General features: G+C 57.1%; 1 protein-coding gene across 1 annotated transcript in view; it reads right to left on the reverse strand.

Moving 5' to 3' along the window:
• The window catches only part of PKD1 (polycystin 1, transient receptor potential channel interacting), a 39,327-nt gene extending 27,664 nt beyond the window's left edge, over nt 1-11,663 (reverse strand). Inside the window, exon 1 of the mRNA XM_055562314.1 lies at nt 11,215-11,663. Coding sequence (XP_055418289.1) covers nt 11,215-11,429 — 215 coding nt within the window. The 5' untranslated portion in view covers nt 11,430-11,663. The remainder of the gene's footprint in view (nt 1-11,214) is intronic.
• Between the last annotated feature and the right edge of the window lie 12,853 nt (nt 11,664-24,516).

A 24,516-nucleotide genomic window follows, 5' to 3' on the forward strand; every position in this document is an offset into this window, starting at 1 on the left:
CTGGTGGCCACCTCTGCCCAAAGACTGGCTGTGCACCAAGGGCTGGAGGCCGGGTCTCAGCCGGGCCACGTGACCCTGGCTCCCAACATGGCCTGGAGGGCTTCTGACCTTCATGTCACCACCGGGGCTGCAAGTGACTGACAAAGGGAGCTCGGACCAAAGAAGGGAGCTCCCGTCCCTCTTAGGGCCCACCAAGGGGGTGAGGGAAGGTAGACTGGATGCACTCTGCTAACCCCTGGGAGCCAGGTCTCCCCCTCGGCATCGTGGGCAGCTATCGGGAGACTGGGCGCTGAGCGGACAGCACGTGGACATGATGTGCTCCGCTGACGCTGGCTGCAGCCTGCCTGGGGGGGCGGGGGGTGCAGGCCCCAGGGAGGGGGCCACAGCAGCAGATGGGCAGGACCTAAGTCTCCACTGAATCGGGGGCGTCAAGAGGGGCTGTGAGCAGAGAGCCTCAGGCACCGTCAAGAGGGCTGCATAACCCGGGGCTGGGTCCTCCAGGCAGCGGGACCCCTGAACCTGGACGGGGGTCCCTGGGGTCGGGGCTGGGGCTCCTGGTGGGATCGGACGGGGTGGAGGCGTCAGCTCAGAGGCCCAGCAGCCCCACCACAGCTTTGCCGGTGGCCTGACCTCACAGGCCAGGGGGACGCTACACTTGACAAAGGTTCTGTCCTGGCGACAAGCTCAAATGGTAGCATAGGCCACCCAGGAACAGCGCACAGCTGCACACCCGCCTGGAGACACGACGGGAGAGACACGGGGCGAGACGCTGCAACACATGTGCAGCCTGGCTGCAGCCGCCCAGGCCTGAAGGAGCCCCTGGCCTGCCCATCATCACGTTAAGCTGCTGAAGTTCATGCCAAGCCTCCAGCCTGCTGCTGAGGAGTGAGCTGGGTGCCACTGCATGGTCACTGAACCCTGGATTCTTAATGGCTGGTGAAGATTCCACAGGCAGCGTTTATCCTGTTGATCTGTCCCACAAAGCTACCGGGAGGAGTCCTAACACCCAGAGGATCGCCGGAGCACGCCGGGCTGTCACTGGATGGCCTGGGGAAGGCTCCCCAGCACCGCTGACGCTGCTGATAGAAGCAGTGTCCATTATAAACAGCTGCGGACAGTCACATCTACTTTAAAAAAACAGGGAAACACGGTGCCTCCCACACCACCACACACAAGCCCACACTAGGCTGCTGGGGCTCCCAGGCCGTCCCCGGGGTGGGAAGGGACAGGCCGGGAGACCAGCGGACGCGGCTAGTTTCCACCCGACGTCAAGTTCAGCGACCCCAAGTTGGGGAGGGCAGGCCAAGAGAAACTTCAATTAGACCCACGCAGGGGCTGGAGAAGGCACAGCTGTGGAGCCCGAGCCTCTGGGGTGGGGCTGCAGAAGCCTCAGCCCCGGGCTGTCGGAGGACCCAAAGGTGGGCCTGGGGGACAGTGGGGCCTGAGGGGGCGTGCAGGCCTGAGGCCCCTACCAGGGGCACGAGGGCTGGTGTCCCAACCAGGGCCTCAAGCGGAAGAGAAAGGAGGACAAGCCCTGCAGTGTTTTTCCACATCCCGGTTTCTGGAAAATCCATCATTAGTGGCAGCTCCTGGGAGCCATCTGTGGTTGGCTCCCGATCACTGTGGTGCCAGAAAACCAGGGCGGGAGGGGGGCAGGGTGACCCTGGCATCCCCACCACTCGGTCAGCACCACCCCCAGGATGCCGCCCTGGCCCCACTGACCCATGACCCAGCTCAGTCCTCTACCCAGTCCTGGCCAGCTGCCCCCAGAAGACTTCCCCTACCCCCGCCTGAGGGGCGCGGCCACACGCTCCCCACCCCAGGGAGTCCCTCACCCGGGACTCCCCTGGGCCTGCCCAGGGCCCAGGTGCAGAAAAAGACCCTGCAGCCTGAAGGCAGGCCCAGCACAGAGCCGGGCACACCACCACAGGCCAGACCCTCCTGGGAGCGTGCAGAAGGATAACGGGGCGAGCTGGGGGGCCGGGCAGAAGGGACCCTCAAGGCAGACTCTGCTGGAGTCTCACAGCCCTGAACGGCCACCTCTCCACATCTCCGTCTGCTTTTGTCGTCACCGTTCTAGGAGAACGCCACGGCTGCCGAGGGCCAGCCCCACCCCGCTCCAGCCCCTCGGGTTTCCTGTGCACCCTGCCCCAACTCGGGTTCCCAGTCTTACCGAGTCTGGGATGGGGAACACGGCCAGCCCAGGGAGCCACCTGCAGAAGCCCAGCAGGGCGGCTGGCCAAGCGCCACGGTGGGCAGCCGTCCCCACAGGGAGGAGAGATCACACCCGAGAGGGGCTAGGCCACATGGTGTCAACCCTCTGGGTCATCCGGACCTCCCAGGCTAGCCACTTCTGGGGACCCCAAGGCGGGAGGGGAAAGGGGGACCTGCGACCCACACACCCGCACCAGCACAAGCCAAGCCAGCTCCCTGGGCACCAGGGACCAGGCCACAAGGCTGGCCCCCAACTGCCCACAGCCCTGGACTGCGACGGGGGTGTCTTCACACACGGCCCCGCCCCTGCTGTTCTCTCTATTTACTTATGTATTTATTTGGCAGCATCAGGCTCTTCGTGGTGGCGTGTGGGCTCAGCCGCCCCGCGGCATGTGGGATCTCAGTTCCCGACTGGGGATCGAACCTGCGTCCCCTGCACTGGAAGGAGGCTTCTTAACCACCACACTGTTCCCTCTCCTGACTCAGGACAGGCAGGGGTGTTGGGGAGGAAGACCCCTGTTCGACCCCCAGGCCCCAGCTTTCCCCTCCTCCCCCCAGCACCCAGCAGTCACTGGAGAGCCCCGTCTGCCCCTCCCCCTACCCAGCGGCAGGCCCAGCCCCGCCCCCCGTCAGACACCCAGCCTCCCAGGGGACTGTGTCGTGTCCTTCCCAGCCCAATCTCTCCTGCTGTAGCAGCAGCTGGGGCGGGGATCCCTGCTTCCACCAGCCAGGGAGGCCTGGGGGACGGCACTGAGCCCCCCACCCTGTAGACGCCAGCGGCTCCATCTCCCCCCACACGGGGCCCAGCCCCTGCCTCCAGCCCCAGGCCTTGCAGAGGGGAAGGGGTGCCTCAGGACCCAGAGGAGAGATGGGGCAGGCCACGGGGCAACGCTGAGAGAAGAGGTGCCCGATGCGGAGCCCAAGGACAGGGTCCTTCTTGAGCCTGGTGGCTCCCAGGGCGTCGCCTCCTGGAGCTGGGGACGGGAAGGACCCGCGCTGCTGCCCTCGGCAGCCTCAGTTTCCCCCTCTGCCCAGGCGGGGGGTGGGGGTGGGTGCCCACTCCCCAGTCCAGATGCCTGGCAGGGTCTGGGGGCCAGCCAGAGCCCCCAAGGAAACATCTGCACATTCCAGACGCGTGTGGTCAGCAGTGGAGGCGGGCGCCAGGCCCCAGCCCACACCCCACCCCATAGCGCTGGCCGCCACGCTGGAAACAGGGCTCCAGAGGGGCCGCCTGCACGCTACGTAACCGCATGGCGGGCCAGCGGCCGCCTCCTCCTGGCGGGACGGGACGGGACGGCCCTGCCCCTGCCGCCCCTTCCTCTCCACAGCGGCCCCAGGGCTCTGGGGAAACAGGGACCCCCACCACGTCCCCTCGGGGGCCAGGCCCAGGCAGAGGGGGCAAGAGGCCACAGGCTAGCCCCAGGTCCCTGGGACCCTGCAGGCCAGTCCAGATCCGGTGCCCCCACTTGACACGGCAGTAACGGCTCCCTTTGGCAGCGGGATGGGGTGGGTCAGTCTGAGTCTGGTAACCTCGCTCTGTCTTCATGAACTTCTATTTATGGTGAGCGAGGCTGGCTTCCAGGGCCGGAAATGATGTTTAAATTAATGAATTCAAGTTTTGGGGAGAGAGCTGATCTGAAGAAAAACACGCAGAGACGGTGAGAGGCAGGCGAGGGGCCCGGGAGGCCTGGCTGGAGCCGCCCACCCCCATTTGGCTCCTGACGAGGCCCGGGGACCAGTGAGAGGGGGGGTCCGGGCCTCTAACAGGGGAGAGGCCACGGGAGCCCCGGGCGCCTGTCTCGGGCGTCAGACAGGAGGGGCCTCGTCTCCAGGGCGCGTGGAGAGGCTCCCTGCAGGGTGTGGCCAGCCCGCGGCTCAGCTGTCAGCAGGACGAGGCACAGGCGTCCGGTGCGGGGCTGCCCTGCCTGGGAAGCCCCTGGACCCATAGGCCGTGGCGGTGAAGGCAGCCCCGAGGAGGGGCCTTCCCAGGGCAGCCCACCCAGAGGCAGCCTCCAGGCGGCCTCCACTAACCAGGCCAGGATGGGGCGAGGGGCCGAGGAAAAGGAGTCCCCGCAGCTGGGGACTGAGGGCCATGCTTCGGTCCCCGGGGTTGCCCCTGCTTGGCCGGGGGCAGGCACGTGGCCTCCCGCGTTCCGGGAGCACGCACGTCGGCCCAGGTGGCGGGCAGTCCTATCGCCAGGGAGCTCCAGGTCTCAGCCTGTGGGCACGGGGTCTGCGAGCATGGCCCGGGGCACCGGCAAAGCTGGCCTCCGCTGCAGGGCACCGCCCTTTCCAGGGCGGCCCCTCAGGACCCCAAGGTGGGCTCCAGGGCCCGGGGGCTCAGAACTGGGGACACGCTCCACCCGGCCTGGGCCCATGGGCGCCTCAGGGGGTTAAGAAGGCCCCCAAACACAGCCCCCCCTCCCTGGCCTGGGCACGGCTGGGCCCCTCGGCACAGGCGGCTGCCAAGCCATGAGGAACGAGGTGTTCCGGGAAGAAAGGACGTGCGTGAGCCGCATTTTCCAGCAAGACTGCCGGCACCCGGCCCGCTGGTCAGCCCAGCGCCGGGCCCAGGGCCGCTGCCTCCCCAGACGGCGCAGCAGGAGTGGGCTGTTTTCACCCCAGCGCTCGGCGGGCTGGGCCCGGCTGGGCTCCCGCTGCGGCGCTGGCACGGCAGAATGTTCCGGAAAGGAGAATGCACGTCTCGTCCAAAATGGCTTCCTCACTTGAAACCAAACCCCAGCCGGGGCCCCCCTCGGGAGCCAGGGTCCCCACACGCCCACCCACAGGCGGCACTGCCACTGGCCAGCTGTCATAAGATGCCTTATACCTTCACCGCGTTACACGTCCACCCGGGAAGGCGTGGGACACACAAACACGTAAAACTGAAATGAAGACACTAGAGAAGTGTGCCTGGCACACGTGCCTGCCTCCAGAGGGAGGAGGCCTCTGGACACGGGGCCTCCAGGACTGGGTGCTGAAGGGTGCGTAGGAGCCTGCCTGCCCAAGGCTCACTTGTGTGTCTGGTCTGAGCAGCACAGTCACATGTGCACCAGCAAGGGCGCCTCTCCTCAGGCCTGTGTGCTCTGCAGCAGGACAGGTCCTAGGGGCCCAACTCCCGGCCAGCACTTGGGGACCAGTGGTGGACTCTGAGCTCATTCAGAAGGGCCTGGGGGGGCCACTCTGGCAGCAGCTAGGATTATGTGGCCACCATCAACTGAGTGCGTGGGGACACTGCACACCCTCACCTCTGAGGCCCACAACCACATCAGTCGCATCCACTCACGGTGCCCAAATGCAGGGCAAGCAACCGAAACTCAGAGAGGGTGAGTGACTTGGGCATGGTCACACAGGAAGCGGAGGGGCTGGGATGGGAACCAGGTCTGCCCATGCTCCTCCTGGGGGGTCGCTGGGAAGGACCAGGGCAGGGACAGCCAAAGGAATTGGGAGGGAGCTGGTGGGCAGGGCCGGGCAAGCGGCTGGGGCTAAGTCAGAGCCCACCTGGTCCCCTTCGAACACACCCCGCCCCACTCGGGGATACCCTCACCACCACCGAACCCCAGGCCTCTCGGTGCAGCTCCAGGGAGAGGCCCTGAGCATGCCCAGACCATCTCTCTGCCACAGCCCACCAGCCAGGCGACCCCAGAAAGCGACTCAACCTGTTTCCTGGTCTGTAAAATGGAACCTACTGCAGTTCCCAGGCCACGGCACCACACCGCCGGACGGAGCGCTCAGCAGAGTCCTGCTCGCCACGGCCAGGCAGGGAGGCCAGGCGGCAGCAGGAGGGGGTGTGTGCCCCCCTGGGTACTTTCTTCAGGGGTCTGTTTTTTAATCTGCCAACTATAAAGGTCACCATTCCAGAACATACAGTTCGGTGGTTTTCCATATACTCCCAGGGCTGGGCAACCACCACCCCTAATTCCAAGACCATCTCACCCCCCATGGGGAAAACCAGTGTGCTTGGCCACCACCCCCAACCCCAGCCCCACCCCAGGTGCAGACACTTGTCCACTTGCGCCTCCATGGCCTTGCCCATTCTGGACGTTTCACATCAGCACAATCACACAACACGTGGTTTTCTGCATATGAGTTCTGTCACACAACACGTTTTCAAGGCTCACCCATGTTGCAGCAAGCCTCAGCACCGCATTCTTTCCCGTGGCCAAACAATATTTTACAGACAGGCCACACTCTGTGCACATATCCATCTCTAATACACACTGGGGCTGTTTCCACCTCTTAGATCCTCTGAACAGAGCTGCTGTGGACATGTGCATTCAAGTTTTTGTGTGGACGTAGGTTTCGTTTCTTCCGGGCCTACACTGAGGGGCAGAATGGCCAGGCCCTCTGGTGACTCTACGTTTACTTTTCCGAGGAGCTGCCGGACTGTCTTCCAGGCGTGCCCCATCCCCACCAGCCATGCACGAGGATTCTCACCAACACCCGGTATCGTCTGTCTTTTGGGGACAGCCAGCCCAGTGGGTGTGAAATGGTATCTCCCTGGAGTTTCGATTTGCATTTCCCTGAAAGCTAGACACAGCGTCTTTTCACATGCTTATTGGTCACTGGTATGTCTCCTTTGTAGATTGGCCAGTTCAGATCCTCTGCCCGCTTTTTAGCTTTGAGTCACTGAGTTTTTACATATTCTAGCTACGAGTCCTTCATCAGACAGACGACATGACACGTGTTCCCCACCCTTCTCCAGGCTGGTGGCTGTCCTCACTGCTCCGGGGCCTGCCTGTCTCCTGAGGGTCTGCCGGCACTGGGAGCGCTCTGTTGTCCGTCCCTTCAGGTCCCCGGGTCACAGCTGTAGCTGAAGCCTCCCCATTCACCTGCCCACCCTGCCAGGGGCCACAGACAGGAGCGGTGTGCGCACAACCCTGCCGTCCGGCCCTTGCCAGGCAGCTCCTGGGACATGCACTCGCAGTCTGCTTCTCCCAGCGCGGGCGGCTCAGGGACCCTGAGGGGGAGACCAGCTCGGCACGCAAGGCGCCTCTGCACCCCAGCCCGCGGTCTTTCTACAAGATGCCGATCATGACGCTTCTCCCCTGGGTCCTTCAATGCTGCCCCCACTGCCCTCTCTCCAGAGGCCCCACCTGCCGCCCCCCATCACCTGGAGCCTCTGAGCTAGGCCGCCCACTCTCCATGGGATGCTCTCCCGGCGCAGGGTGACACCCGCACGAGCGCTAACACTGGCTTCAGCGTCACCTACGCCGGAGCTCCCTCCAGGGCCCCTGCAAAGTGGCCTCCTCTCTATCACTGGGCTTACATGCATGCATGTGTAGGAAGCCACATGCATGGCTGTCTACATGCTGCCTGGCAGTACACACAGGCCAGGCTCACTCCGAGCCCAGGGGTTCCCTCCCCCACGCCCACCTTCCCTCACCCGTGCAGCTCCCTGGGGGCTGCATCTCCCAGAGCCCCCAACACCCCCTAACAGTTAGGGGGACATGTGAGGAAAGGCAAGGCCCTGGGTGCCCCCAGCCAATGGCAGACCCCAAGGCCCCAATATCCTAGTCAGCGAAGCAAAGCCCTACTGAGTCCCTGCTCCAAGCCTGGTCCTAGACCTGACATCCATGAGACAGTATGAGGCCCACTTAGAGCCCCTGGCCATCACCCAAGAAGCAGCCGGCTAAAATCAGCCACACTGGACATGATGGACAGATAGCACCTGGAGCAGTACTGCCCCATCTAGAACTCTCTGCGCTGACCCGGCCAACACGGCAGCCGCTGGTCCTGTGGCTTGAGCACCTGAAATGTGGCTCCCCACCCAACACAGCTCTGGGCCCGACCAGCAGTGTCCGGGAAGGACGCCAAGGGCAGAGGGACACACAGAGACATGACCCCACACCAGGTGCCGTGGGAGCCGGTCTCTTCAGCAAATCACACGAGAGGGAAGAGAGACGGAAAGAGAGCCTGCACACCCGCAGAGATTTAAAAGACATCAACTAGCTGCACTGCCACTGCGTGGACCTTATTCGGATCCTAATTTGATCCAGTGAAAACACTGAGACAACCACAAATTTGAACACACTGGACATGAAAGGGACCAGGGAACTGTGCACTGTTTCGGGTGTGATCAGGGGTCGCCATACATTTCCAAATGCTAACAGATCAAATGTAGGATGGCTGGAGTTTGCTTCCAAAAGCGGTGGGGGTGAGGGTGGAGCAGCAGGCTAGGCCACAGGGCAGTGGGTCTGTGAGGTTCATCACGCTCTTCCGCCCACTTCTATGTAAGTTCAAACTCTCCAGGATAAAAGCTTTAAAAACAGGAGCGCAGCCACCTTTTCCCCACTCAAGTACTCTTGCCTGGAAAATCCCATGGACGGAGGAGCCTGGTAGGCTGCAGTCCATGGGGTCGCTAGAGTCGGACAGGACTGAGCAACTTCACTTTCACTTTTCACTTGCATGCATTGGAGAAGGAAATGGCAACCCACTCCAGTGTTCTTGCCTGGAGAATCCCAGGGACAGGGGAGCCTGGTGGGCTGCCGTCTGTGGGGTCGCACAGAGTCGGACACGACTGAAGCGACTTAGCAGCAGCAGTAGCAGCCACCCTTTACTGAGTGACGTCATCCTGTTCAGGTTACCACCTCCCAGCAGCAAGCATCATTTAACCCAAGGAGGCTGGGGTCTCAAAACCCTGGGTCATCCTGCAAGCCCCGAATCCCCTACCAGCCAGCCCTTGTCCCCCACCAAGTCAGGACACAGCTGTCCTGCAGCACCTCAGGCTGGCCAAGGAGTCTCAAATGGAGGGGTGCCTGCCCGACACTGATGACAGAGATGCTGGGCCCGAGTCCCCTAGGCTCAGGCTAGGGTGACACCCAGGAGGCAGGGCCACTGGGGCCCCTGGACGCATACACCCTCCTGCAGGGGGCTCCCTGGCATCTCGGACCTCATTCCTGCGCCCTAAGAGAAGGTTCACCTGCCTCCCTCTCTCTGAGGGGGGTGCGGTTTGCAGAGTGGATAGGCAAGGATGATGGCTGGGGCAGTCCACAGAGAACAGATGGTGGCGTGGGGGGGGTTAGGTGGGGGCAGGCCTTAGCATCTGCAGTCAAGGGTCCGGTTTCCTATGGGTTCCTCGCGCTGAGCCCTGCAGAAATCTCTGAGGCAGCTTCAGAGTGTCGACTGGAACGTGAAGTCTCCTCGGTTCCCCGAATCCCTCCTCCCAGGCTGCAGGGCCAACAGCCCTGGAATCCTGCTGCCTCAGGCCAGGCCGCCAGCTCCCTGGACGTCCAGAGGCTAAGTGGACACACGCAAGGCTCAGGCTCCACTGCTGTGCCCGGGAGCCTGCTCCCTGCTGCAGGCCTCTGGCCAACCTACCAGTACCGTTTATTTCCTGGACAGCTCCTGGAGGCCCGCCTGCTGCCAGGTGACGAGGAAGCGGGAATAACCAGCAGGAGCTGGGGCCTGACCCCCAACAGCTCTTGGCCCACCAGAGATGGAGGCAACCTCATTCACAACATCCAGAAACAAGGGCCAGGGGTGGATCCAAAACAATTACGTGGGCACTGGCCGCAGACAGGAAGCCCATCTCCACAGAGACAGCCGTGACGGCAAACACCAGCTGTCAGGGAGCAAGACAACAGCATGGTCCCAAGGCTCCCAGCCGCTGCCCCTGGAGAACCAGCTCCCTCACAACACCTAGCAGAGCCCCAAGGAGGAACCCTCCAGGAGAAGCACCCACCCCTGCTCCGCCCTCAACATCCAAACTCGCCTGAACAGAGACCAAGAGGGTCCCCCTAAAAAGAGGCAGCCACACACTGGAGTCGCCCAGAGATTGTTACAAAACCAAATCCAAGGTTTAATAAGCCTGGGGATGTTGAACACCCGCCCCCAAGGGATTCCAGCATGCAGCCAGGGAGCCGTGGAGTCCTGGCTGAGGTGTCTGGAAACACCCAGACGGGGCCGTGAGGATGTGTATCACAGGCCAGGAGACTGCCCCCAGCTCTGGGGTCAACTGTCTGAAAATCTCAGTTCCCCGCACCCTTTACAATCCAACGCTGCCTCTGCCAGGCATCGGCTGTTACTAGTCTCTTGTGCTTGGACAAAGCACATCATCGTCATCTCCGGCCTGTGTTCCCATCTGTACAATGGGCATCTCTGCTGCACCTCACCTCAGAGGGTCAGGCTGAGGTTTAAGCGTGACAATTCACAACCACACCTTGGCACAGGCCGAGGCTGGAGGTGAGCTCTCCATAAAGACTGCGTGTTATTATTTCCTCCAAAATACAAACCTGAGGATGATTTTTCAGCGTTTTAAACCCCTCCACGGCAATCACAGTCACCCACTGTTCCCAGGATAACATCAGAGCGCTGAACAGGACAAATGAGGCCCGCGAGGACCCTAACCCACCTCCCATCCTGCCCTCACTCCCCCTACAGCTGCCACAATACACCCGAGCTCGACCAAGTCCAGCCCCTCGGTCTTCCCCTTCCACTTCAAGCATCAGGCCAATTCTAAGCATCCGGCCAATTCTAAGCATCCATCAAGAGCTCTACACTGACCAGCCCAGCTTCCTCCTCCTGGGCTCCCAGGTGCTGGGTATCGCCCCAGGCCAAGCCGCATCCTATTAGTCTCTAATTAGCGTTGAAGTATGTGCGGGAGACCGCCCCGCCCCGCCCCGCCAGAGCCCACGGGCCCCGGTCCGCTGGCGTTCGCGGGGCCCTGCCGGGCGCGCGGTCTCCGCCTGCACAGAATCCGGGATTTTCCTATTTCCCTCTGGCTGAGGCCAGGCGGGCTGAGAGCCGGCCGCGGGCCCAGCTTTTCCTTATTTAGTCGGGCCGCCCTCACTACGCTGGAGCCTCGCCCTGGGAGAGGCCTGGCCCGCACCCCGTTTCCCCTTTTGGAGGCCGGGGACGCGCCCACGCCCTGCGAGGCCCGCCAGGCCGGCGGCCTGCCCGGCCGGCCTCTCCCCGGAGGGTGCAGGCGCCCCGCGCCCCGGCAGGCCGCCGGGCGCCATGGCAACCACCGGGCTCGCGCGGCGGGCGCGCGTTACTCACAGCGCGGTGGCGTCCGCGGGGATGCGCAGCGCGGGCCCGAGCGTCCGCAGCCCCTGGCCTGAGCAGTTGACGAGGCAGGCGGCGCCGGGCGCCGGGCCGCAGAGGCAGGGGGGCGCGCACGGCCCGCAGCCGCGCCCGGGGACCCCCGCCAGCGCCCCGAGCCACAGGCCCAGGCCCAAGGCGAGCGCCAGGCGGGCGGGCGCGGCGGGCGGCATCCTCAGGGCAGCGCAAGCATGGCCCCGGCCCGCTCCCGAGGGCCCGAGCGCCCCCGGCCCCGGCGGCCGCGGCTCAGGCGGGGCCCCCACACGACATGGCTTGCAGCGGGGCTGTATCCGGCGGCGGCCGCGGCCTGTCTGCCTCCACGACAGCCTCTCGGCACTCGGGGCCGGCCGGGTCCTCCACCTCCCGCTCGCGCGCTGGCGCTGCAGTGCGGCCCGGCCGCCGGCTCCTCCTCCTCCCGGCGCGGCGCGGGGCGGGGACACCCTCAGGCCACGCCCCCGCGCCGCAGAGTCGGGAGCGGCGCGGGGAGGGCTCCGGGGCGGGGCTTCCGGGGGCTCCGCCCCTCGCGGGGTAGTGGGCGGTGGGCGGTGTTAGGTGGGCCTGGCGTCTTGAGCTCCGCCCTTCGCTCCAGGCCGTAGGCCCGGCCCCCGGCTCTGCTCCCCAAGGAGCGCAGGCCGCTGCTCCCGACTCTCGGGTCGCCTCGCCGCGTGTCAGCGCCGGGAGCAGTCACAGCAGCACTGAAAACACCAGCCGGCACCTCCAAGGCCCGGCTATGCGCGCTCATCCGCTCCCAGCGCCTCTGTCCCCTTCCACCACTGCGGTTTCCCGAGTGCTTGGCACACAGTAGGCACTCAATAAATGCGCATCGCTTTTCGGTGCTGTGACTCTGCCAAGGGAGCTTTTGTTCCTCTCTGTGCTCAGGACATAATTATGAAACTCACGCACGTGGTGGGATGAATCCAAACCGAACAACTTGGATGAATCCTGAAAATATGTTAGAAGTCAGACACAAAGGACAACATATTATACGATTCTATTTATTTTAAAATGTTCAAAATAGGCAAATCCATAAAGACAAGAAGTAGATTCGTGGCTCCCTACACTGGAGGGAGAGGAAATGGGGAGTGGCTGCTAATGACTATCGGGCTCCTTTTGGAGATAAGAGGTTCTGGAGTTAGATAGTGGTGATGGTTGCAGAGCCTTGCAAATACACTAAAATCACTGAACTGTGCTCTTAAAAGGGTGGATTTTATGGTATGTGAGTCAACTTTTAAAATAAAGAAAAAATAAAATTGCTGGACCATTTGGTCATGAGTGAATACCTGACCCAAGCTGGTCAGTTAAGTCCCTCCACCACAGCCTGGATAGAGTAGACACAGGGAGGGGGTCCCCAGACTGCCCTGGGTGCAAGGCCTCTGTCCCACTTAAGCCCCTGTCTCACTGTCCTGAGACTTGGGGTCAGGCTGTGTCTGGAGACTTCCCTGCTCCCTCCGTGTGCTCCGTCTTAAGCTAGCTGGCAGCCTCAACTGAGTCCACAGGCGCTAGGCCCAGGTCCCGAGGCCACTTTCTGGGGGAGTCCTGGTAAGACCACCGTGTGGGCACACTGAAACTCTGCTATTCCCTGGGAGGTGAAACAGCACAGGTACCTTCCTTTCTCAAGTGGGCCATGGCATAGCAAACCTGTTTTAGGACTGGGAGAGGGTCACATCCAGGAAAGACCCAAGGAAGAACAGGTTCCCGGCTCAGGCCCCAGCTGGAGATGAACAGGGCACATCCTGCCAGCCTCACAGGCCAATGACCCAGGAGCAGGCAGAGGCTCTGGGGGGTAGGGGAAGCCGATGGTCCTGGTCCAGCAGCAGGGTCCATTCTCAAGACTCAGTTCTCACAACCCACTTTGTCCCCAAATCAGTACCTTAGAGCAGTTTGGGGGAGGGGCATAAGTGAGACCCAAGGAGGAGCTTCCATCCTAACAGGGAGGGATCATGAAGCCAACAGACCTCTTGGGCCTCGGGCACCTTTTGATATAGAGTCATAGAGGGAGTACTTGGGGATCCTGCTTGGAAACACTGGCATGGAGGCTGAGCCAACGGTGGGCTCGATGGGACGAAGCAAGGGGAGGGGGAGGAGGCCCAAGTGGGGAACAGTCTCAGGTCTGGCTGGGGGCGGGGGAGGAGGAGGAGGCTCAGATGGTGCCCTGCCTGGGGTCAAGTGTCAGAATGGGTGGAGAGACTGTTGTCTGGGGCCCGGTATTGGGGGGGGCAGGGAGAAGAGATGTGGGGGGAAAGGTGAGGAGGGGCTTCTGGACAGATGGGGCTGGGGCCACTGGAGAAGGTGTCTGGAGCGCAGCTGGAGGTGGGGTGTGAAGCTGGAAAAGGGGTGGTGAGCACACCTGGGACAAGTGGGAGAATCCTGAGGCAGAGAACCCCAACCTGGAGTTGGGGAGTGGGGAAGCCTTGGGGGGAGTCTAAGAGAGAGAGCCAGAGAAGCAGAAGGAAACTGAGGCCCCGTGTGAGGAATCTGGGGGAAGAGCTCCAGGGGAGAAGCGAACAAGGGCTTGTGCTGCAGAAACAGAGCAGTGCTGCGTGGGTGCAGCTCAGTCCCTCCCTGTTCCCCCTGCACCTCCACGTGCGGTTTCCAGGACCCTTTGCAGCCTCCCACCTCCTGGCCTTACCCCATGTTCTTCCCTTGGCTTTGAATGCTTTTCTGTCCCACCCCCTTGCAGACTCAGTGGAGGTGACTCCTCCTCCAGGAAGCCTCCCCAGCCCCCATCTTGTGCTCACTCACATCACACAGCCATCCAGGGGACACAAGCATTTGTCCCCCAGCTTATCCTACAGGACAGACCTCCCCAGGGTCACCCGGTGCCTCCTCCACCCTGCTGTGTTGCTACAGGAAACTGAAGGTGCTGTGTCCACTGTGACCTTTGCTGAGGGCACTCTGAGTGGAGGGGACGGCAGGAAGGGAGATGCAGGATGTTAGCAAGTGAGCGGGTGTAGACACGGCTTGTTTCCCTGTTTCTAGAAGCTTAGATATGAAAGGAAAGGGAGGCAAGGAACAGGAGGACACAGAGCGGGAGCCAAGGTTTTCTCTTAATACAGGAGAGACTTGAACCAATTTCCAGGCTAAGGGGAGAGTGCCAGCAGAGAGGGAGCAATAGACCGCAGAGAAAGAGAGTGTGTGCACAGAGAGTGGAAGGATTAGTGGCGAGAACTTCCTGAGAGACTGGAGGGAGGAAACCCACATCTTTCAACTCTCCACCCACTCACTGACGGCCTTATTCCATCCACTCTTCAGGACTCTAGGAGGTGGGTTCTATTACTATTCCTCTGATTAAAAGAGGTAACTAAGACACAGAGAGGTTAAGAAATTTGCCCAGTCACACAGCAGGTAAGTGGAAGGACTGAGATTACTTTTCAAACCCCAGTTTCTAAATTCCAGTCAAATGACCAACAGTTAAGATTCAAGGACTCAAGAATGGTGTCCTTCTTGAGTCCTTGAAGACACACTTCAGGGAAGATACACCCATAAGAAAGAGTGATGCAAAATAAGCAAAACAGATTAACCAAGTCTGCTGCTGCTGCTGCTAAGTCGCTTCAGTCGTGTCCGACTCTGTGCGACCCCATAGACGGCAGCCTACTAGGCTCCTTCGTCCCTGGGATTCTCCAGGCAAGAACACTGAGTCTAAAAGACTGCTTAAGTGTCATTGTGGAATATATGTAATTGATTAAAAAGGATTTCTGAAATAGAAAAAAAATTATATATATATATATATACACACACGTGTGTGCGTGTGAAAGTCTCTCAGTCGTGTCAGACTCTCTTTGCAACCATTTGGACTGTAGACTGCCAGGCTCCTCTGTCTATGGAATTCTCCAGGCAAGAAGTGGGTAGCTGTTCCCTTCTTCTGGGCATCTTCCCAACCCAGGGATTAAACCCAGGTCTCCCGAATTACAGGCAGATTCTTTACCATCTGAGCCACCAGGGAAGCCCATATATACATATATATATATATATATATATATATATATATATATACATACATACACACACACACACACATATACATATACATACATACATAGTCTGGTTGATTTTTTGTCACCAGGGCATGTGGCATTTTAGTTCCCTGACCAGGGATCGAACTTGAAACCCCTGGAAGGTTTGGAAGCAGGGTGTCCTTATTTAAAATTTGTTTATTCAGGCTGGGCTGGGTCTTACTTGTGGCTTACAGGATCTTCACTGCAGCATGTGGACTTCTTAGTCGCCTCACACATGTGGGATCTAGTGCCCTGACCAGAGATCAATCCTGGGCCCCCTGCATTGGAAAAGCAGAGTCTTAACTGCTAAATTACCAGGGAAGTTCCCTGAAAAGACATATGTATAAAGAAGAAAATTAATTATCTGGAGATGAAATTCTACACTATTTCAACAAACCATTTGGTGAGTCAGAGGAAATAAAATGTGCCAAAGATCCTCCCTGATTCAGGGAGGGGGACATTGGAGAAATGCTTCTTTTTTAAAATTAATTAATTATGGCTGCACTGCGTCTTCTTTGCAGCAAGCAAACTTTCTCTAGTTGCTGCGAGCTGGGACTACTCTTTGTTGTGGTACACCAGCTTATTGCGGTGGTTTCTCTTGTTGTGGAGCACAGGCTCTAGGTACTCAGGCTTCAGTAGTTGTGGCCCACGGGCTTAGTTGCTCCACGGCATGTGGAATAGTCCCAGACCAGGGATCAAACCCATTAGCAGGCGAATTCTTATCCACTGTGCCACCAGAGAAGTCCAAGAAATGTCAAATTCTTGATAAAATATAGATTTAAATGCTTTTTATTAATAGTTAATGATAACTATTAGTTTAAAGTAAAGGGGGAAACTAGAGGTGAGGGTAAAGAAACAAGAAGACCTGATTGGCCCAGGAAGGAAAGACTTAAAAAAGGAAACAGTGGATCAGTGTATTAACCAGAACACAAAATAAGACCAAGCATGTGGGTGAACATTATAAATACACATGAGTTAAATTCCCTTGATAAAGAGCAAAGATTTTCATAAGAAGACACACTCAGTCCAGGTAAATGTTGTTTGCAGAGACACAGCTGAGACAAACAGCCTAGAAGGCTGAGAGTGCAGAAATAGAAAGTGAAGACACAAAGAAGGTGGAGTGGCACGATTAATACTAGGAAAATAAAACCTAAAGCGAAAGACAGTAAATGGGAAATGAGTCCAATTTTTTTGCACTAATTAAAGATACATGTAGAACATATAATGAACGATTGTGTTCCCAAAAAAAGAACATCAGCAAACACAGCTAAACTTAAAAATTCACAAAATCATTGTGGAAGACTTTTTACATCTTCCTTTGAACTGTACAAATCAAGTGAACAATTTTTTTTAAGTTCAGTAACGATATGGAGAGTTTGAACCACACAGTTAATAAGTTCTAGTTTACGTAACAGTACTTTGCCAAGTATCTGGAAAAGATTACGCAATTAAGTGGCCTTAGGAAACACTGCCCCCTAGAGGTGCTCTGGGTCCTTTCATCTGCTAACCACATCATGAGTCTAGCTCACAGCTGGGGCTTCCCCAAACCCACCTTAACCCAGGGATGCTCACCTGGGTAAAAGCCTGAAGAGCCATTCACTGAGGGTCTGGGACAAGGGTGGACATCCTGATGACTCAGGTAATTGAAAGGTAAATGTAGAAGGGGTGTATATCTCCATTATCTTAATTGCCGTGATGGTTTCATGGGTGTACACTTATGTCAAAACTAATCAAATTGCACACTTTAAAAATGTGCAGTTATTGGATGTGTTAGACATTCATAAAGTTGTTTCTTACATATTTAAACACTCACAGTGACAAAAAGCAGGTCAGTGGTAGCCAGGAGCTAGGGGTAGAAGGAGGGAATTACTGCAAAGGGACATGAGGAAATTTTGGAGGTGACAAAAATGTTTTATATCATGAGTATGATGATGCTTAAATAATGATATTTGTCAAAACTCACTGAACTGTTTAGTTAAAATTGATGAATGTTGGTATACAGAAGGGCTTCTCTGGTGGCTCAGTGGTAGAGAATCCACTTGCCAGTGGAGGAGACATGGGTTCAATCCCTGGGTCAGGAAGATCCTTTGGAGAAAGAAATGGCAACCCACTCCTGCGTTCTTGCCTGGAAAATCCCATGGACAGAGGAACTTGGCAGGCTACAGTCCATGGGATCACAGGAGTCAGACATGACTGAGGAACTAAACCAACAGGTGTACATAAATTATGCCCCAATAAACCTGATATTTTAAAATCTTACCATTTAGAAATTGAAATACCCTCTTTTCAATCTTTTAACTTTTAGTCATTTAAAATCAAGATTAAAATCAGATTATCCATAGAAATGACTAGTAATGAGCACACATCTTACCAAATCCGTGGTACGCAAAGTTATATGTGGAGAGAAACTGATAACATTACTTTTTAAAATTGATGATCATGGAATATCAAACTGGTATATAAGTTAAACATCCTTGTCAACATTCTAGAAAAACAACTATAAAACAAACCAAAGCAAAGTAGAAGGAAGGAAATTAGAAAGTTAAGAGTATCATTTAGCTATTTTAAAAAGAAAAAGTAGCGACTGCCCGGGTGATCCTGTGGTTAAGGCTTTGCCTTCTAGTGCAGGGTGTATGGGTTTGATCCTTAGGCAGGGAGTTAGGATCTCACATGCCTCTTGGCCAGAAAAAACCCAAAACATTAAAAAAAAAAAAAAGAAGCAATAATGTAACAAATTCAATAAAGACTTCAAAAAAAAATGGTCTGTATAAAAAAATCTTAAAAAAAAAAAAAAAAGAAAGTAGAGGGACTTCCCTGGTGGTACAGTGGATAAGAATCTGCCTGCCAATGCGCAGCACACAGGTTCCATCTTTGCTGCAGGGCATCTAAGCCTGTGTGCCACAACTGTTAAGCGCCTTTGCCTAGAGCCCGTGCTCCACAAGGGAAGCCGCTGCTAAGAGAAGCCCGTGCACCTCAACAAAGAGTAGCCCCTGCTTGCCACAACTAGAGAAAACCCTTGCGCAGCAATCAAGACCCAGGACACCCAAAAATAATGAAGTAAAATAAAAGAAAGTAGAATTGATTAATAACATCAAGAGCTGTTTTTAATAAGCAAGGCTATTAAGTTTCTTTTCTAAACCTCCTGGCAAGTATAGCCGAAAGAGAGATGAAAATAAAATACAGCACATTAAGAATGAAGGTTTATTCACAGAAATAAAGAGTGAAAAATTATGAGATGCATATGCAATATTTTTATCTAAAAATTTTTTGTCTAAAAACATGTTGAAATAATATAAACTATAAAAACTGACTCAAGAAAAAAATAAAAAATTAACATCCAAGGAAGAAATTGAAAATATATCAGAGCCCTGCCAGGAAAAGACACTTAAATCTTTTTTTTTCTTAATTAAAAAAAACATTTTTTTTGGCCACACCCTGCAGCATGGGGGATCTTAGTTTCTGGATGGAACTCCTACACAGGGGAGTCCCTAGTCCAGCTCTTTTAATGGGAAAATCCTATCAAACGTGGAAAGATCAGGTAGTCGTGATTTTATTTATACTCTTAGAGAACAAGGATCACATCTCAATGTACTTTATGCATGCTTATGCATAAATGTTCAATGTACTTAGTAAACATAATTTGGATACCTAAAAAAACTGGGACAAAGATAAGATAGAAAAAGAAATCCATAATCCAGTGACTTTTTTTAGGTTTGCTCAGTCACAGAAACCTTGTTTCAAAGTCCCAAAATAAAGACTTGAATGGCCCTGTTTCAGCTGAATGAAGGATCCCAAAGACATCAAGGTCCTAATCTCCAGGAGGTATGAACACTACCTCGTGACAAAAGTTAGCGCAGATGTGACTAAATGAACGATCGAGATGGGGAATGACCCTGGACTGTCCAGGCGGACCTGAAATGTATTGTAATCACAAACGTCCTTGTAAGAAGTTTCGATGGCAGAAGAGAAGGCCAGGTACCTGTGGAAGTGGAAACTGGAGTGATATGGCCACAAGCAAAGAAAAGCTGGAGACCACCAGAAGCTGAAGAGTCAGGGACTCTGCCCTGGAGCCCCCAGGAGGAACCTGCCTTGCTGACACCTTGACTTCAGTCCTATGAGGCTCATCTCACACTCCTGGCCTCCGAAGCGCAGGATGGCCAAGCTGATTGCTTTGTGCAGGTGTGTCTGTGGGAATTTGTTACAGCCGCTGTAAGGAACTCACCCAGAAGCCATTACCAAAGCTACAGTGGTTACCCCTGAAGGACATAATCTGGGAGGGGGGAGAGACATTTTTAGGGGGGCTGTGCTGGATCTTCCGGAGAAGGCAATGGCACCTCACTCCAGTACTCCTGCCTGGAAAATCCCATGGACGTAGGAGCCTGGTGGGCTGCCATCTGTGGGGTCGCACAGAGTCAGACACAACTGAAGCGGCTTAGCAGCAGCAGCAGCTGGGTCTTCACTGTGGCACACGGGTTTAGTTGCCCCGAGGCATGTGGGATCTTACTTCCGTGACCAGGAATCAAACCCAATTCCCCTGCATTGGAAGGCAGATTCTTAACCACTGGCCCACCAGGGAAGTCCAGGAGCAAGGACTTTTATTCTTGCCTTTCCGTTTTGTGCAGCTGATGTGCCTGCAAAACTCATATATATATTATTTTTATAATTAAGAAAAAAGAAGAGATGAGGCAAGTGAAGAGTTTGGCCCACTCCACTGCAGCCAGCTGCAGACTTCAGTGGTTGTCATGGTTACACGGGGTTCATTTTAGTCATTCCCACCAACACTGAGGCCTCCCCTGCCAGGAGGCCACGTGTGGCACTCGGGAGCCACGCGACAGCTGGGGGTGCTCTGAGCCCAGAGGTCTCGCCCACCTGGGGCCTCAGTGCAGGGGCTAGATCAGAGCAAGTCCTCCCCCACACTCTCCACACTGTGACTGGCATGCTTTTTGTCTCGAGACTGCCAAGGGCAGCCAGATGCCAGTTCCTGAGTGGCCGTGGGAAGCAAGGACATGGGGCGGACCTCACAGCCACACCTGCAAGGGAACAGCGCTGTGCGCCACACACCGCCCCCCCCGCCCTGTGCCAGTCGGTCCTTCTCCCCACCGCTGGGCCTCATGGGGGCACACGGCAGGGCACATGGCGTGTCCCCTTGGCATGGGTGGCGCAGTGTGGCCCCTGTGCACCAGCGCTTCGAGGGTGGCAGGGAGTGGGAAGGGCTCCTCTGACACCAGCCGCTTCCTTAGGTGACTCCTCAGTCACATCTGTGCTGTCGCAGCTCCTCTCCGACGTCTCCATGGCAACATTCACGCGGATCTCATGCAACATAAGGTGTCTGAGCTGGAAGGGACCTCGAAGACCAGCTCCTCCCACCTCCTCAGCTCACAGAGAGGAGGGCGGGCTCAGAGAGTGTGCGCCACATACGCGGGGGGGGTAGGTCAGTGGGTGCCACACACCCAGCGGGGCCCCTGCCTTCGGGCACCACTCCCAGCCAGGGTCCCTCTCCCTGAGATTGCAGACTGTTGAATTCTGCAGGACTGTCTTCTTGGGAGGTGTTCTGAGGGCACAAGTTCTGGGGACTCTGCCCCTCCCCTCTGGCTAAAGGAGCCTGAAGTCCAGCCTCGCTCTGTTCTGCTCACTGGAGCTGACCCTCCCAGTGTATGGTGAGGGCAGGAGTGGGCAGGACAGACACTGTCCTCAGGAAGCTCACTGACTGGTGCAGGGGCAGCACAGTCCCCCAGGAACCACTGAAGAGCAAACGTGAGTGTCTGTGTGCCTGTACAAGACTGGGGGCGGAAGGAGCCCAGGAAGTCTGCTCGGAGGAGGAGGATCCAAGCAGAGCCTGGAAGGAAGGTCAGGGAGGACTCTCATTCCTGCCTAAGGCTGCCTGGCTTGAGGGCCACACCCTGTGGCTGAGCAGTGAAGCTGGAGTGCTTGGAAAATCAGGGACCAGAGAAAGACTGCCTGAAGCCATCGGTTCCAGAGGGTTCTTTTGGCTGGGGAGCCACAGCACACATCACTCCAGGACTAGCGGGTCAGACATGGATGGGCAAGTCAGAAGGCAGAATGCAGGAGCTGAAGGCCCCAGACAAGGGGACCAAGGGTCCAGGCTGGCAGAGGGTGCTGGAGAGAGGGTCCAAGAGAGGTGCCTGGGGTGGTTCCATCCATTTCTGGGATGTGGAACTGTGCAGCCCCTCCCGCCCAGCAGTGAAAGTGAAAGTCGCTCAGTCGTGTCCGACTCTTTGCAACCCTATGGACTGTACAGTCCATGGAATTCTCCAGGCCAGAATACCGGAGTGGGTGGCCTTTCCCTTCTCCAGGGGATCTTCCAACCCAGGGATCCAACCCAAGTCTCCCACATTACAGGCGGATTCTTTACCAGCTGAGTTGCGAGAGAAGCCCAAGAATACTGGAGTGGGTAGCCTATCCCTTCTCCAGCAGCTCTTCCCAATCCAGGAATTGAACCGGGGTCTCCTGCATTGCAGGCGGATTCTGTATCAGGCAGGGCCAGCCCTAAGCCAGAAGGGCCGAGCACTGGTAGATGCCCCCTCCCCAGGGAGACACAGCCCTCATCCTCACCTCTACCTCAGACCCAGGGCTCATTTCAGCTCCAACCCCCACCTCGGGGACCTAGCCTGCCTTGCGGAGGTCTCTCCAGGTCTGAAGATCCCCAGCTCCAGCCAGAGCCGCCCTGCTGACCTTTCCACTACAGGGCCCGCTTCTCCCGTTGCTGGGTGCCCAAGTCCAGGGCTGTGTGACAGACATCTCCACGTGCTCAGCGTCTGCAGCGTGGGTGGGGCTCACCTCCTCTCCCTGGGACCTGCCAGGGTGTCTTCTTGGCTCACAAGGCTGGCAAGTGAGGTCCTCTCCACCTGGGCTTCTCTGCCAGGCCACTCGAGCTTTCTCATGGGGCAGCATCTGGGTCCCAAGAAAGCGTGTGTGAGGAGACAGGAAAGGAGAGCTGCCAGCCTGGAGGGCATGGTCCAGAAACAGGCCCAGGGTCACTTGCATTGGTCACAGCGGTCACAGACAGCTGCCATAGACCCTCCCCTCACTGGGAAGAGCAGCAAAGGACCTGTCATCTTGAGTCCAGTCGGGCACCCCGCAGGGTCTCGGATTCTTTCTTGCCTCCCCTCCAGGCCTGTGGACTGTCTCCCCTCCGTCCTCATTAGCCCTCCTTGGGCTCCTGAAATCCCCTCAAACTCACCTCCCTGTCCACAGGCTGCACCACCTAGATCCCCCTGGCCACACCCACTATTCCTTTAGCAGCACCCTCTCTCTGTTGCTCTCAGAAACCACGCATGGCTCCCTATTTCCCACCCAACAACTTCCAAGCTCCTGGGAAAAACATTTAAACTCACCTTCCAATCTAGCCCCCTCCTCTGTCACCAATCGAATCACCTCTCATTTCTTCCAAGCAATTGGAACACACTTTGGCCTCTTCTGCTCAAAGTGCCCACCTCCCGGCTCTCTGAATCTACACATACTCCCTCCACCTGGCACGTTTCTCTGTCTCCATTAGTGTTGGACTCCTGCTCAATCTTCAAAGCCCGGTGCAAATGCCCCACCTCCACAAGCTCTTGCTCTCACAAGGTCTTGCTCTCACCACTCAACACACTAGACTTGCTCTTCTTGCCTGTGGAGGCATGTTCTCCCTCAAATCCATGTTGGCAACGATGTGTCCTCTTGAAGTGGGGCCCACATTTCTAGCTCATACTTCTTTCACCAATTTCATAACTGTTTATTGAGGCCTGGAGCTGGCTGCCAGGGATATGACAGTGACCAAGACAAGCTGCTTCCTGTGCCCAGAGAGCTTACATCCCAGAGGGTGAGACAGATGGAAAACAGAGGAACCAAAAGACACGATGATCAAAGACTAGGAGAACTGCAGGAAGGCAGGGAAGGCAGAGGGGGCCTGCAAGCCAGGGACTCAGAATTCCCTCTTTCCAAGAGAAACCAGAGACCTGAATTTTCACATACTCTCCCAATTTTAAAGGTTGCAAGGTCAAGTCTTTCTCCACTGCTTTCAGTCCCCTCCGCTCCTAGCTTCCCACTCTTTCTGGATTGCCAGCCTCCTCTCTTCCTGTTTACCCTGCCAGCAGCCACCCTCCTCCCCTTCAACTCAGGACACCTCATCTGTAGCCCCAGCACTAAGGCACTCAAGCCCCTGGTGCTTCCCATGCCTTGGCAGCAGCTGGCAGGAAGAGGAAGAGAGCCCATGGACTAGGATGCCAGGGTCAGTGGACACCGCCGCGCTGAGACCCTGGGCCAGCCTCGTGGGAGTGAGATACCTGGAGTCCCCAGGGCCACAGCTGTGGGAGTCCAACACCCCAAACTCAGGCCTCACCAGCCACACGTCTGGGCACTGACCTGGAAGAACTGGGGAACCAGAGGAGCGAGACAGGCAAGGAGGTCAGGGGGCCCTCAGGTGGGTCCCCAGCTCTGATGGGGCCCTGAGGGATGGGTCTCTCTCCAGGGAACCTCTAGGCAAGCCCTGCTTCATGCTATCTGGAGCCACAGTTCCCACGTAGATATCCTAGCTCTGCAGCTTCCTGCCTGGTGACTAGACTGCTCCCTTTCGGGTCCTTCTCCCCCAATCCCCCCGCCAACCCCCAGCCTTGGTTTCCCATCTGATAGTCAGGGCACCAGAGCAGCACCCACCTGCACCTAGCACATGATGGCACTCAGTGCAGGGCAGCTTTGCGCCAACCTTCTCATGCAGGGCCCTGCCAGGTCTCTCAAGGAATCACTTGGCTGGGTGGCATCCTTCCATCTGTGTTTGCCCAAGCCTCTGAGCCCCAGAGGCAGCGTCTGCCCGTTGTGATTATTTGGACTCTGGGTGCTGCCAGCTGAGAGGGCTCAGGCCTCTGAAGGTCCCAGGGTCCCAGTGACAGTGGTCACGTCTCAGGACAGAGGAGTGCAGAGCAGGGAGCTGCCTTTCGTCTGCATCTGCTGCCTGCAAGCCCTGGGAGAAGGGCATGTCGGCTCACCACTCCTAGGATTCCAGGAACAACTCAGCCTCATCCTCAAAACTTGGAGCATCTTGGGTGGCAGTCCTGCGACAGAGGTGCCAGGCCCTGCAGAGGGGTCTGCCAGGACCCAGCGTGGGGTTTGGACTGTCAGCACTTGAAAGCACTGGAAAGCCCAGGAGCCAGGCATAGCCTAGCCTCCCACCTTCTTCACCTCCTGGATCCCTGAGGGCAGAGCCCTAGGGGAGCGAACGCTCAGAGGGCCTTGACTTCCTCTTCCCCAGGGATCCTGAAGCTTGAGC

The sequence above is a fragment of the Bubalus kerabau genome, chromosome 23 (assembly GCF_029407905.1).
Source record: "Bubalus kerabau isolate K-KA32 ecotype Philippines breed swamp buffalo chromosome 23, PCC_UOA_SB_1v2, whole genome shotgun sequence".
NCBI lineage: Eukaryota > Metazoa > Chordata > Mammalia > Artiodactyla > Bovidae > Bubalus > Bubalus kerabau.